The sequence below is a fragment of the Arachis duranensis genome, chromosome 5 (genome assembly GCF_000817695.3).
Source record: "Arachis duranensis cultivar V14167 chromosome 5, aradu.V14167.gnm2.J7QH, whole genome shotgun sequence".
Classification (NCBI taxonomy): Eukaryota; Viridiplantae; Streptophyta; class Magnoliopsida; order Fabales; family Fabaceae; genus Arachis; species Arachis duranensis.
The window spans coordinates 100200727-100212386 of record NC_029776.3 but is presented as its reverse complement, the minus strand read 5'-3'; the positions used below and the strand labels follow the sequence as shown (position 1 = coordinate 100212386).

The 11660-nt window shown below is 34.2% G+C and overlaps 1 protein-coding gene across 1 annotated transcript; it reads left to right on the top strand.

Annotated features, from left to right (window-relative positions):
- On the top strand, positions 1 to 2446 carry LOC107491354 (uncharacterized). Its single transcript, XM_016112198.3, has 4 exons — positions 1 to 503; positions 988 to 1101; positions 1224 to 1496; positions 2042 to 2446. Exons 1-4 carry the CDS (start codon positions 33 to 35, stop codon positions 2240 to 2242), a joined length of 1059 nt encoding a protein of 352 aa, XP_015967684.1. The 5' UTR covers positions 1 to 32; the 3' UTR covers positions 2243 to 2446.
- The last annotated feature ends 9214 nt before the right edge of the window (positions 2447 to 11660 follow it).

The window sequence follows — 11660 nt, the reverse complement described above, 5'->3', positions numbered from 1 at the left end:
TTGGAGGTAGATGATGATATACAAAAGAAAAAATGGTGGCAATTTCGCTTTACAGAGGGAATCTTCACCGAGTACCGGACGTGCCTCGTCGATGGTTAATGCCAAACCCCAAAATCTCCCTCAAAGACTTCAAAACCCTCGTAGCTCGTCGCTCCAAAGCCCTCTCTCGCCTTTACGGCACCACTACCACCGCCACCGCAACCACCACAAACCCTAACCCTAACTCTGATACCGATCCTATCGTTACCGTGGATAACGGTCCTGTGGAGATCCAACCTGAAGAACCCGCGAAGGCCGCCACCGCTAACAACGATGACGAAGGGCCTTCGAGCAAGGCCGATGAGGGAGATCGGAAAGAAACGGAATTCGCCGCAGGTGGCGGTGGTGGTTCCCCGAAGAAAATGGCTGTGGATGATGGATCTGATGCGTTCATCGACTCAAAGAATGTCGCACCTCAACCCGGAGATGGCGGTTTCCCTTGCACGGAAAAGCATACTGAGCCTGTACGCTTCCGATTCTTACTGACATTTTCGTGGATTTTTTTAAATGGTTTTAACTGTGGATTTTAATCGGTTAAATTTTCTGTGTTTTCTGTTAGTTTAAGAATAGTTGTTAATTATTTTTGGATTTTTTATTTTTTATTCTTTTTAAGGAGATTCAAATATGCGACAAGTAATTCATGCGATGTGTGCTTTCTTCTGTGATATCACAGTTGATATCAGTTGATGATTTCTGTTTGAATGATAATTAGTTGATGTTTTCTAATTTAGCAAAAAATAGTTGCTAATTATACTGTCTCTTTCTCTCTCTCTCTCTCTCTCTCTCTCTCTCTCTCTCATTATATGTATAATGCAATCTTTTATGCAATGATTTAAGAAAATTCAGATATGTTGTGAGTAATTGTTGTGTTGTGTGCTTATTATTCTCTTCTTTGGTTGGTGATATCTGTGATGTTTGTTTAAGATTGGTATCTGTTAATTGTGCCAGGTAACTGACAATGTACACCAGCTGAGTGAAAAGGAGAAAAGGAAAAAGGAAGTGGAGGATAAGTTGCAAGTTTTGAATGCGAAAAAACACAATCTGGTGCTAGTGTTGAAGCAGGTAAGCTATGGTTTGGAATGTAAGATAACTTGTTCACCTAATGTTCAGTTTGGATGGCGGCTGGTATGTGGATATCCTCGTTTTTTGCAAAATGGTAAGTGTTTGGCTCTGTTGATTGGCAGATCTTGAATGCAGAGGAAGAGTTAAAGAGGCGAAGCAGTATGCAAGCGGTTGGGATGCGTGGCCCTTCTGCTCCACTTCAAGTAGATGGAATGAATGATACTGGTTCTATGACCAGGCTTATGGCGCCAAGACTGGGCTCTGAGGGAAATCTTGTTGGTGATGTGGAAGGCGGTGAGGCTGATATGCACTCTCGCCATATGCTTCGGACAAGTAGCATGTCACCATCTTCAGAGTCCCCACTTCGGAGAACCCCTACTGTTCAACAGAATGTGGTAATGTACATTGCATGTTAAAATTACTCCTGTCACAAATGTGTTGCAATTTGTCTGTCTTTTGATTTGGCCATTTTTATAACTACTGTTATTATTGGGAGATATCTTACGGTAGTGCTTTTGGCATGCATCTATGGATATTTGAATTATAAAATGCTGCATAGAGGAGGAGCCTTCACTATGGAGCCTTTTGGTTTAGGGTTTATATTTGCTACATGCCAATGCTAATTAAAGTTTCAATGGCACTTTGGAGCCTAAGTCCGACTGTAATTGTATTCCTTGAAGCAAAGGCTAGCATCTCAATGGTCCCTAATATTTTTCAGCTGGTTACTAAGTCTGACTATAACTGTATTTCTTGACATATATCTAAATTTGCCAATGCATACAGTAGAGATTATATTTGAGTGAGGTTATGCCATGTTTAACTAAATATACGAGTAGAAGTCAAGTTGAAGTGGAAGTGCAGGTTCAAACCCATAAATACTGCATTGCTTTGAATTTTTCTGATGTCCAATCGGATGAATGTTAAATTGTTATGTTTTAAGGTTTCGCACCCTACTCGAGCAACTTTGGCAGCCACTGGTAGTAGTCCATCACGTTTTGCTTTATCGGGACATCAGGGGAATCAAATGAACTTGCCTTCAGTGTCTGTCTCAGGAACTTATATTGCCTCATCCCCTTCACCAGCTGCATCTGGGGGCACTTCTGTTTTCAGAGATGCTCGGCAACCAAGTCCATGGAAGTAGAATGTTTTTTGTGACTATAGTGGTATATCATTCTCAGTTTCTGGACTCTGGTTGCTGTATATAATTTCCCGAATGAGCAATGCTAGGAAGACCTTTGTCTCTCGGTGGTAGAAATATATGTAATTTTTGTTGTCCATTTGGAAAGAGGAAGATTGAAGGACTGCTTAACTTGATGTCAAGATATCAAATTATTCTATTTTGTTATTCTCTTGAACAGGATTTTAATTGCAACACGAATAATAGGATCTGAATTATCATAAGCTGCAATAAGAATTGGGTGCGTTTAGATGAATTTGCTACAAGTATATATATAGCAATCATCTTGCTCAAGTCGGAAAAAACTGTTGGAAATGCATTCAAAGTTCTATTTACCCAATTTTAATCTAGGTGTATGCTCAAAATAAGCGACTACGACTCTCCTCTCTTTTTTTTTTCTTTCCTTTTTAGGCTTATTAAAAAAATATATAGTCAGAAATTTTTTTTTTTTGCTTAAATGTATTAATATTCAGTGAATATAAAAAATGAGACATTTATCTAAAAAAAGAGTATCAATTATCTGTTACATATATGATACAGATTTTTCTTTATTGGTGTGTAATTTTCTTTCTTAAAAAATACCGTTAGTTATATATAAAAATAAGGAATTACATTTCAAATAATTGAACATTTGAATTTAGGATTACTAATTAAGAGATCAAATTATTTACTATGTTGAATAAAGTTATATTTGTTATTATTATACATGTTGAATTTTAATCATCATCATCTATAAAGAAAATTAAGTTAGTTTGATTTGAATTTTGTTCCCTCTCACACTAAACATAGACCTTTTAGGTTACACTTTTTATAAATTTTTTTTAATTATTGAGCTATACTTCTTGTTGTTTCTTGTATTATATAATATTATTTTATTATTGAACTTAAACTTTTAACTTATACCATGTTTAATTTATTATTATTATTATTATTATTATTATTATTATTATTATTATTCATACCTTTAGTCCATTGCAAGAGCCAAACCCAAAATATTTAATAGCCCAATCAATACTATTTGGATTCACGTTGCGACTTGCCTAACCTCAAAGAGGTTATACACGATGACGCATGCCTAGCCTTACTTATCCATATGACTAACCAATTCCTGCAATCTCTCCTATTTATTTGGAAAGAAGTTCTCAACAACTTCCCTAATAAAAGAAAATAATTATCCACCACTAAAGGTGGAACCACTTCATAAAGTGGTTATTGGCTCACCTACAACTATAAATACCTTGACACTCCCAAGTATTCTTTAAACTCCAATCTACAAAAAATTGCCTAAAATCCTTGCTGACTTAAGCATTAGAGTCTCTTGTAAATACTGCTATCAACCTTTTCAAAGAGCTTGGATAACAACCCCTTACTGGGGAGACAGAAGAGCATCTCATTCCAAAAAGAGTCTAGACCTCACGTTCAAGTCCAGTCCATCTGTTTCAAGTAATCCTAATAACATTGGCATCATTGCTGAGGACCTGGAAGTCTACACCCAACCACAACAGACGACCATCTCGAAGATGGACATACTGCATTAGAACCAAATCAACACAATGATAATCATACAATCGTCATACCCCTATGCATTGGGAGAATGGAAGACCTCAATGAAAGAAGAAATATGCAAAATTCAAGAACGCGAAGAATCAAACCAATGAGTTAGGGGATCAAAATCTTGCGAAACCTATGGGATTGGTATGTGGACATCAAGATCGATTGGAATAGCTTAAGATCGAGCTGGAACGACAACGTGAATATGAGCATGCTTTACAAAGAGAAGTGTGACGACGTAGGGAATTAGAGGAAAAGCTAGAAAGACTAGAATCCGATTTTAGAGGAAGACAAACTTGGACCGAACGTGAAATTACACCCCTGGGAGCGACGACCCATTTACAGAGGAAATCATGAGGGCCAAAGTCCCAAGGAACTTTAAAAGCCGGGATATGAACCTCTATGATGGGACGACCAATCCTCGACACCATTTGAGCAATTTCAAAAGTCGGATGTATTTGGTTGATGCATTCGACGTAACTCGATGCAAAGCCTTCCTAACCACTCTAACCAATGCAGCCATGAAGTGATTCAACAGTCTGCCTCCAAGGTCGGTCACTTATTTTGATGACTTAGCCAGAAGGATAAAACCAAGCATCCACCAAGCCTCTTTGGAGTTAAATAAGAGGTCGCGCGAGTCTTTAAGGGTCTACATGGAAAGATTTAAGAAAGCATGCTTGGAAATCCAAAACCTACCTATAGAAGCAGTAATCATGGGGCTAGTCAACAGCCTCAAGGAAGGTTCCTTCTCGCAATCTATCTCAAAGAGGCATCTAACCTCTCTGAATGAAAATCAAAAGCGAGCTGAAAAGTATATCAACATGAAAGAAACTGCACAGTTAAGAAGACCGACTTTTGGGCAAAGTCAATATCAGCCTCAGGAGAAAGAGAAGGAGATCAAGAAAAAAAAAAGGAATACAACTCTGACAAGCTAAGAAGATACCATACCCACACTCCTCTACGAGACTCACTAGTTAATGTCTACCGAGAGATTTGTCACACTAAAAAGATACTACCTCCTGGCCCATTAAAAGTAAGAAAGGGGAAACCGGTCAGAGTATTGTGAATATCACAAGATATACGACTATTCTACCAATGACTATTACGACTTCAAGAATGTGATTAAAAAGTTGGCAAGGGATGGTTGGTTGGATAAGTATCTAGCAGGAAGATCGGACGATAGTAGCAAAAAGAAAGAGAGACGAAGACCGACCTCAATGAACCCCTGAAAAACACATCCACATGATAGCTGGAGGGTTAGCAAGAGGAGGAATTACAAAATCTTCTTGTAAAACACACCTGAAAGAAGTCTATCAGGACGGGGAGGAGAATAAAATACCTGACTTACCTACAATAACCTTCACAAAGGAAGATGCTAAGGGTGTTGTGCCCGAACATGCCCAGTAGTAATCGCTATGATCCTTGCTAATGCAAACCTACATAGAACCTTGGTGGGCCAAGGAAGCTCATATGATATTTTGTTTAAACTAGCTTTCAATAAGTTAGGTTTGGAAGAAAAAGATTTGCTGGCATACCTAGATACACTTTTTAGTTTGGGGGATTCCACTATCCGACCTCTAAGCTTTATATCTCTCTACATCACCTTTGGTAAAGGGATAAAATCAAGAACCCTAAGCATAGCTTATATTGTGGTAGATGTAGCATCAGCCTACAACGTCCTGATAGGCCAATCAAAATTAAACCGACTTGCGGCAATAGTATTAACCACCCCCTTCGGCCCCATATTTGCATGAAATTTCCTATTCCTGAGGGAATAGCAACCATAAGGGGAGATCAGAATTTGACTAGAAGATGTTATAATGAGAGTCTGAATCTGAGAGGTTGCACAAATGGAAGAGGTCAATTCAATAGATATTGGAGGACTCTGACTTCGACAAGAATTAAGGCCTCAACTTGAAGGAAGCACAGAAGTGTGAATAGTAGAAGTTGGAAAAACTACAAACGTAGGTGCCAATCTGGACCCAAGTTAAAGCAGGAGCTCGTTAACTCCTACAAAAAAAATCCAATCTCTTCGCATAGAAAGCTGCTGATATGCCTTGCATCCACCCTGACCTCTTGAATCACAAACTGGCTATGTATCCCGGTTCTTGACCTGTGCAACAAAACTGACAAAAGCTCATCCCATAAAGAACACAAGCCGTGAAATAATAGGTCCAAGCACTACTAGAAGTAGGATTCATAAAGGAAGTCAAATACCCTTTACAGTTGGCCAACATTATACTTGTGAAAAAATAAAATGAGAAGTGGAGGAAGTGTATTGATTACACCGATCTCAACAAAGCATGCCCAAAGGATCCTTACGCTCTATCTAACATTGATGCCTTGGTAGATTCTGCCTCAGGGTACAGGTTTCTCTCCTTTATGGACGCCTATTTGAGATATAATAAAATCTCGATGTACAAATCAGACCAAGAAAAGGCATCCTTCATCACCTCTAGAGGCAAGTATTGCTATGTAGTTATGCCTTTTAGGTTGAAGAATACTGGGGCAACGTATCAACGGCTGATGAACAAGGTGTTCTCATCACATCTTGGGAAACTAATGGAAGTCTACTTAGATGATATGCTTGTGAAAACCAACACTGCTAGAAACACGGGAGTTATCAACCGAAATATACTCATGAACGAGAAGCAGTGGTAAATCTCTATGATCGTGGTAACCACTTACAACATCTGTTGCATCTCGGTAGCCAAAATTTGCGGAGCTTTCCAACGTACTTGTTTGTATGTGGCCAACTTGAGATGGGCTCTCTCAATTGCCACAGACCCAATGATCACCGTGACGAAATCGAACGATGTCCACCTCCAAATTTCGTGCTTAATTTGGTGTTTTCCTCCAGTTTTTTCAAAATATTTTTATACAGTTTATACTTCTTCCAAATTTAAACCCTAACCTCAGATAAATTCAATTTATCAGGGTGCATGCTTTCCCAATTTCTTGATCGTTGGTTTCTTCTCCCTCCTTCCCAATGCTGCCACTGAAAAATTAATAAGGTATCTAATTATCTAGATGTTGTTGATGATTTGTAATTTTCTCACTTTCTATTATTATTAACTAGCTGAAGTTATTAATTTTTCCTTCTTGATTAAACAATAGTTTCTTTGTGTGGTTGTGTTGTTCATTACCCGTAGAAAAATCAGGTTGTAGTGTAATCAAAGAGACCAAATCATATACGTTCAATTTCACTGTTTCTTTCTATTTTTACTATGCATATATCTTCTGCCCGTATTCTTTCTAGCCAAATACAATTCCAGTGCTTAATTCCACAATATGAATTAGTTTAGAGACTTCGGTGATGGAAAAAGAATAATTCAATTGAGAATGAATGTTAAAATTATATATATAAAAAAGTACATGTTTATGTTTGACAAAATAGCTCTAACTAGTTTTAGAAACTACTAACTATAATTAATTGGAATAGTAACTAATTTAATTACTAAGTATTAATTAAATTCATTTCGATGTTGAAGAAAGAAAATCCATACATTGTGCTTATTTAAATTACGTTTCATAAGAATTGAGAAACCAATTTATAAACTAATTCGTCAAGCAGCAAAATTTTATCGTCAGGTTTTAATTCTGTTTTGAATTTTATCTTTAACTCTTAGTTTTAATGGCTATTTCTTTATGCAAAAAATTGTATGTTAGTATAGTTTAGCTCCTTTTCATAGGGAGCATGATTTGAATTGGGGTGTGTAAAGTGAATGAGATTAATGATTTTTATGTTTTGTGAAGATTTTTATGTGTTTTAAATATTCTCAGGTTTTTTTTTGTAACAGATGTTGAAAACAAAAAATGATTATTCATTCTTTTTTCTATTAAGAGTAGATTTCGATCTAAGAGGACCTTTCAAGAGACATTTGGGTTCAATGTAAATAAAATAACTTATTTAACAAAATGTAAAATTATTGCAATTGTGTGTGTATATATTACTTTTGTGTGAGTTAGTTTTTGGAGTTAAATAGTTAAATAGTAGAGTAGATGCTATATTATCTGGTGAGTTAATTGTTGGAGTTAATTTATAACTTGAGTACATAATTAACCCCTAAATTAATATGATCTTTTAATTAGTAACTAAACCAACTAGCAAAGAACTTAGGAAACTTCATAGGCAAAATTATATCCTCTTGAAAAGTCCTATCTAATGATTTTTCAATCTTTTATTTGTTTATATGAATATGATTAATTATATTAATTATAAAAAAAATTGACTAATTATGCTTTTTAATCTTAATGAATTTCTTACTATTTAGGTCACACAAAATAACAATTCTATCTGAGAAAACACGCACCAATGTGGCATCCAACGTTTGGTGTAACAATATTAATGTTTATTCTTGGCTTATAACACTTAATGCACACACCAATATCTCTGAAAAATCGCCTTTCTCACATACATTCTACACTAATTTCCCATCCTCTGCTATGGATTCTAGTATAGAGGTTTTCTATCTTCAATATTCTATTTTGCGCTTTGGTTTCTGTTAGCATGCAAACCTAGTTGTCCAAGGCTTGCGACAACTTAGACGTACTACAACCCATCTACCGCAGCCTCATACTTGCTGATGACGAAGATGGGCAAAGATCTTATGATCACCTGGTTGCAATAGCCTCACCACAGTCTTCCCATGCATTGGTTGTCCCAGGTCGTATAGCCTTTTGATCCGAACACAAGTGCAAAAGACACCACCCACCATCTCATGCATATTCTCTGTTGAATTAACATCATTTGTCAGTGTATTCATCACGTATCACCTAAACTACTTATCAAGTTTATGGTAAATATCAACTAAATCCTAAACTGCATATCATATTTACGGTAAATTTACCTAAATCCTACAAGATTAATAATGCATATTATCATTTTCACTAGATTAACTTTGCGCTTTAAACAAATTTAACGGGGGTACATTTCTCTCGTAACATAATAACTTGTTCAATTAAAACAAACTCACCCTCTTAAAACATATGCCCACGAGTAACATATCATATAAACAATTATTAAATTAGAACCGAAAACCAAAAATAAACTGGGAACATTCCATCGAAAAAACCCACAAAATATGCTAACAAATATGTTATTCTCCACTCTTACTTTAATTTAAGGACATCCATATATATATAATTTCAAATATTTTGCTAACTCACTTTTCTATTGGCACATACCCATTCCATCTAAAAAATTTTAATTAATGTCTAACTAACTTTCCTAAGAAAAAAGTTTCATTTTTCAAACACCATTTTCATCCAAACATTACCTCCACGCAATTTGCCAATCATTTTTATCGTATTCGGATCTCTTTCATCTACATCACAAATATTTTCAAACACGTCGATTTCATCTATAGAACATTGGAACTAAAAAATAAGATACAAAAACTAACACAAACAACAATATACACTAATTAATATGTGAATTCAAACAATCATTCAGTAACGATATTTTCTTTTTTTTAACCTAATGCCTCAACGATTCGGTTTTTTTTTATAAACTCCATCATTCTTTCTACTTAACTCAGACCCACCAAAAAATTAAACCATTCATACAAAAAACATACCAAAGCCCAACACAATTGGACAATGCAAACTGAGCCCAACAACTTTGCATGTTCTCCACAACTAACATGGCTTGGCTTCATATTAGCTTGACACAGCAACGTTACCTTGTACACGAACATACTAAAAAATGGGTCGTCATTATTAATTCTAACTGTAGAACCGAATTTAGCTCCACTGTGATGCCACTTTCCATAACATCATTCAAACAAAACTCACAACATATTCACTGTTAGCATTTTTTATATTAAATTTCAATGATACACATAACAAAACATCATGTTCATATCAGGTACACAAGAACATGTGAACTGCTTCCAATAAAATAATAAATTTAAATTGAATACAATAGTATTATGTCTAGCACTTCTATTAAGACAAGACAACTATAAGCCTACTACCAAATACAAAAGCGAAATAAGTACAAAGAGAAAAAGAAAGAGAAAGAAGTGGAAGAGATGAATACATCGTATTTAGTAATGTTGTAATAGGTTCGTCAAAGCACTTTTTTTTATATTTAGAATAAAAAGAAAAAAACATTTCGCACATTCTTAATTTAAAATGAATAAGAAATTGTGTTTTAAAATTGTGGTATTATATGATAATTTACAACAAATGATTTTTCAAAACCTACAAAAAACACTTTAAAAAATAAAAAGGATTTTTGTAACTATTCAAAGGTTTTTTAAGTTACTTTCTAGAGGACTCAGAATCTTGCCTTGTCCAAAAATGACATTTTGATATCTAAATGAGTAAATATTTAAGAAATTAGATGTGATGTGTTAAAATGAAGTAACTCATTTATTTGTATATCAAGTCATTCTTATAAGCTTAGCTCTTTGTCCAATGGTCGCTTTCTTTTGAGGTCTTTTGATGATTATTAAGTATATATGGGATGAATTTGGATCTTCTAAAGTTTGAATTTCACTGTAGAGAGTAAAGTGTGATCTCTTATCATTAATTTCATAGGTGGGATCAAGAATAAATATGAAAGAGAAACTATTTAAGGGTAAAAAATCACACGTTACTCTCTAAAGTGAAATTTAAATTTTAGAAGATCTAAATCCATATCGGATAACCGTTAAGATGTTAAGCAGTATATGCGGGATTGATATTAATATCCTGTGAATCTCGTTAGGCAATCTTTTTTATATCTTTTGAGTTCAAATATGAGTTAATTACTAAGTTAGAATCTCGATTTATGTGCTTTAGCCTGGTCCATAATAATAACCTATAAAAAATGGTTGGTTCATATTTTCGAAATTTAACTATATCTCACATTTTAAAGCATTTCACCATTTTTGTTTTCAGACCAAATTTTGTCCATTATTTTTAGTTCTATATGTGTATGTATTTTTTATTAGTCAATAAATATAGATACTTAAAAGAATAGATGAACTAACTATTACAAATTTTAGAACACTTTGCACAAATAATAAAGAACACAAATAAAATAATGAAAATTTCAAGTAATAAATTGAGAGATAAGGAAAAGATATTGTAAACTTCGATCCCAACTTTAACAAGAAGAAAGATATACTCCATTTTTTCTTCACAATAATAAGCACTTGATACACCTATGGTATCTTCTCTGATCGTGTACAAAACTCTAAATCCTTGGAGACTCTGGATCTAAATACATCTTAAAGTATTTACAATTTCAAGAATAAAAAAAGAGTTGTACAATTCTTCCGTGATGGTTTGTAACTCTCACAAGAACAAGAACTAAAACTCTCTTAAAAGAGCATATAAATGCCATTAAAGCACTAAGAACCAATTTTTTTATATCTTCAAATCGATAGCTAAGCCATCTATAAACAAGGGAAAAAAAAATCTTTTTCTTATTTATAGATGCTCAAACCATGAACAAAATTAAGTACATAAATATTTTTAATTAATATTATTAATAAATTAACTGTCAATATAATTATTTTAATTTTTTATTTTATATTTAATGACAATTATTATCAATTAAGTTATGACTAACATACTTTTACCGACAACTATCATTAAAAAACAGTGATCGCGACGTATTAGTTATCGGTTAGATAGTCAATTATACTTCACATTCTTGTAGTGATTAACCACTCTTAAATTATTAATTTTATTATGAACAAGTTCTATTAAATATGAGATATTAATATAATATTTATTAATATCTTATTTCGATAAACTACCAAAATCATCTTTATTTTCTAAAAAAAATATCCACCACTCTTATTAACAATAAAAATATCTTTAAAATATTTTAAAA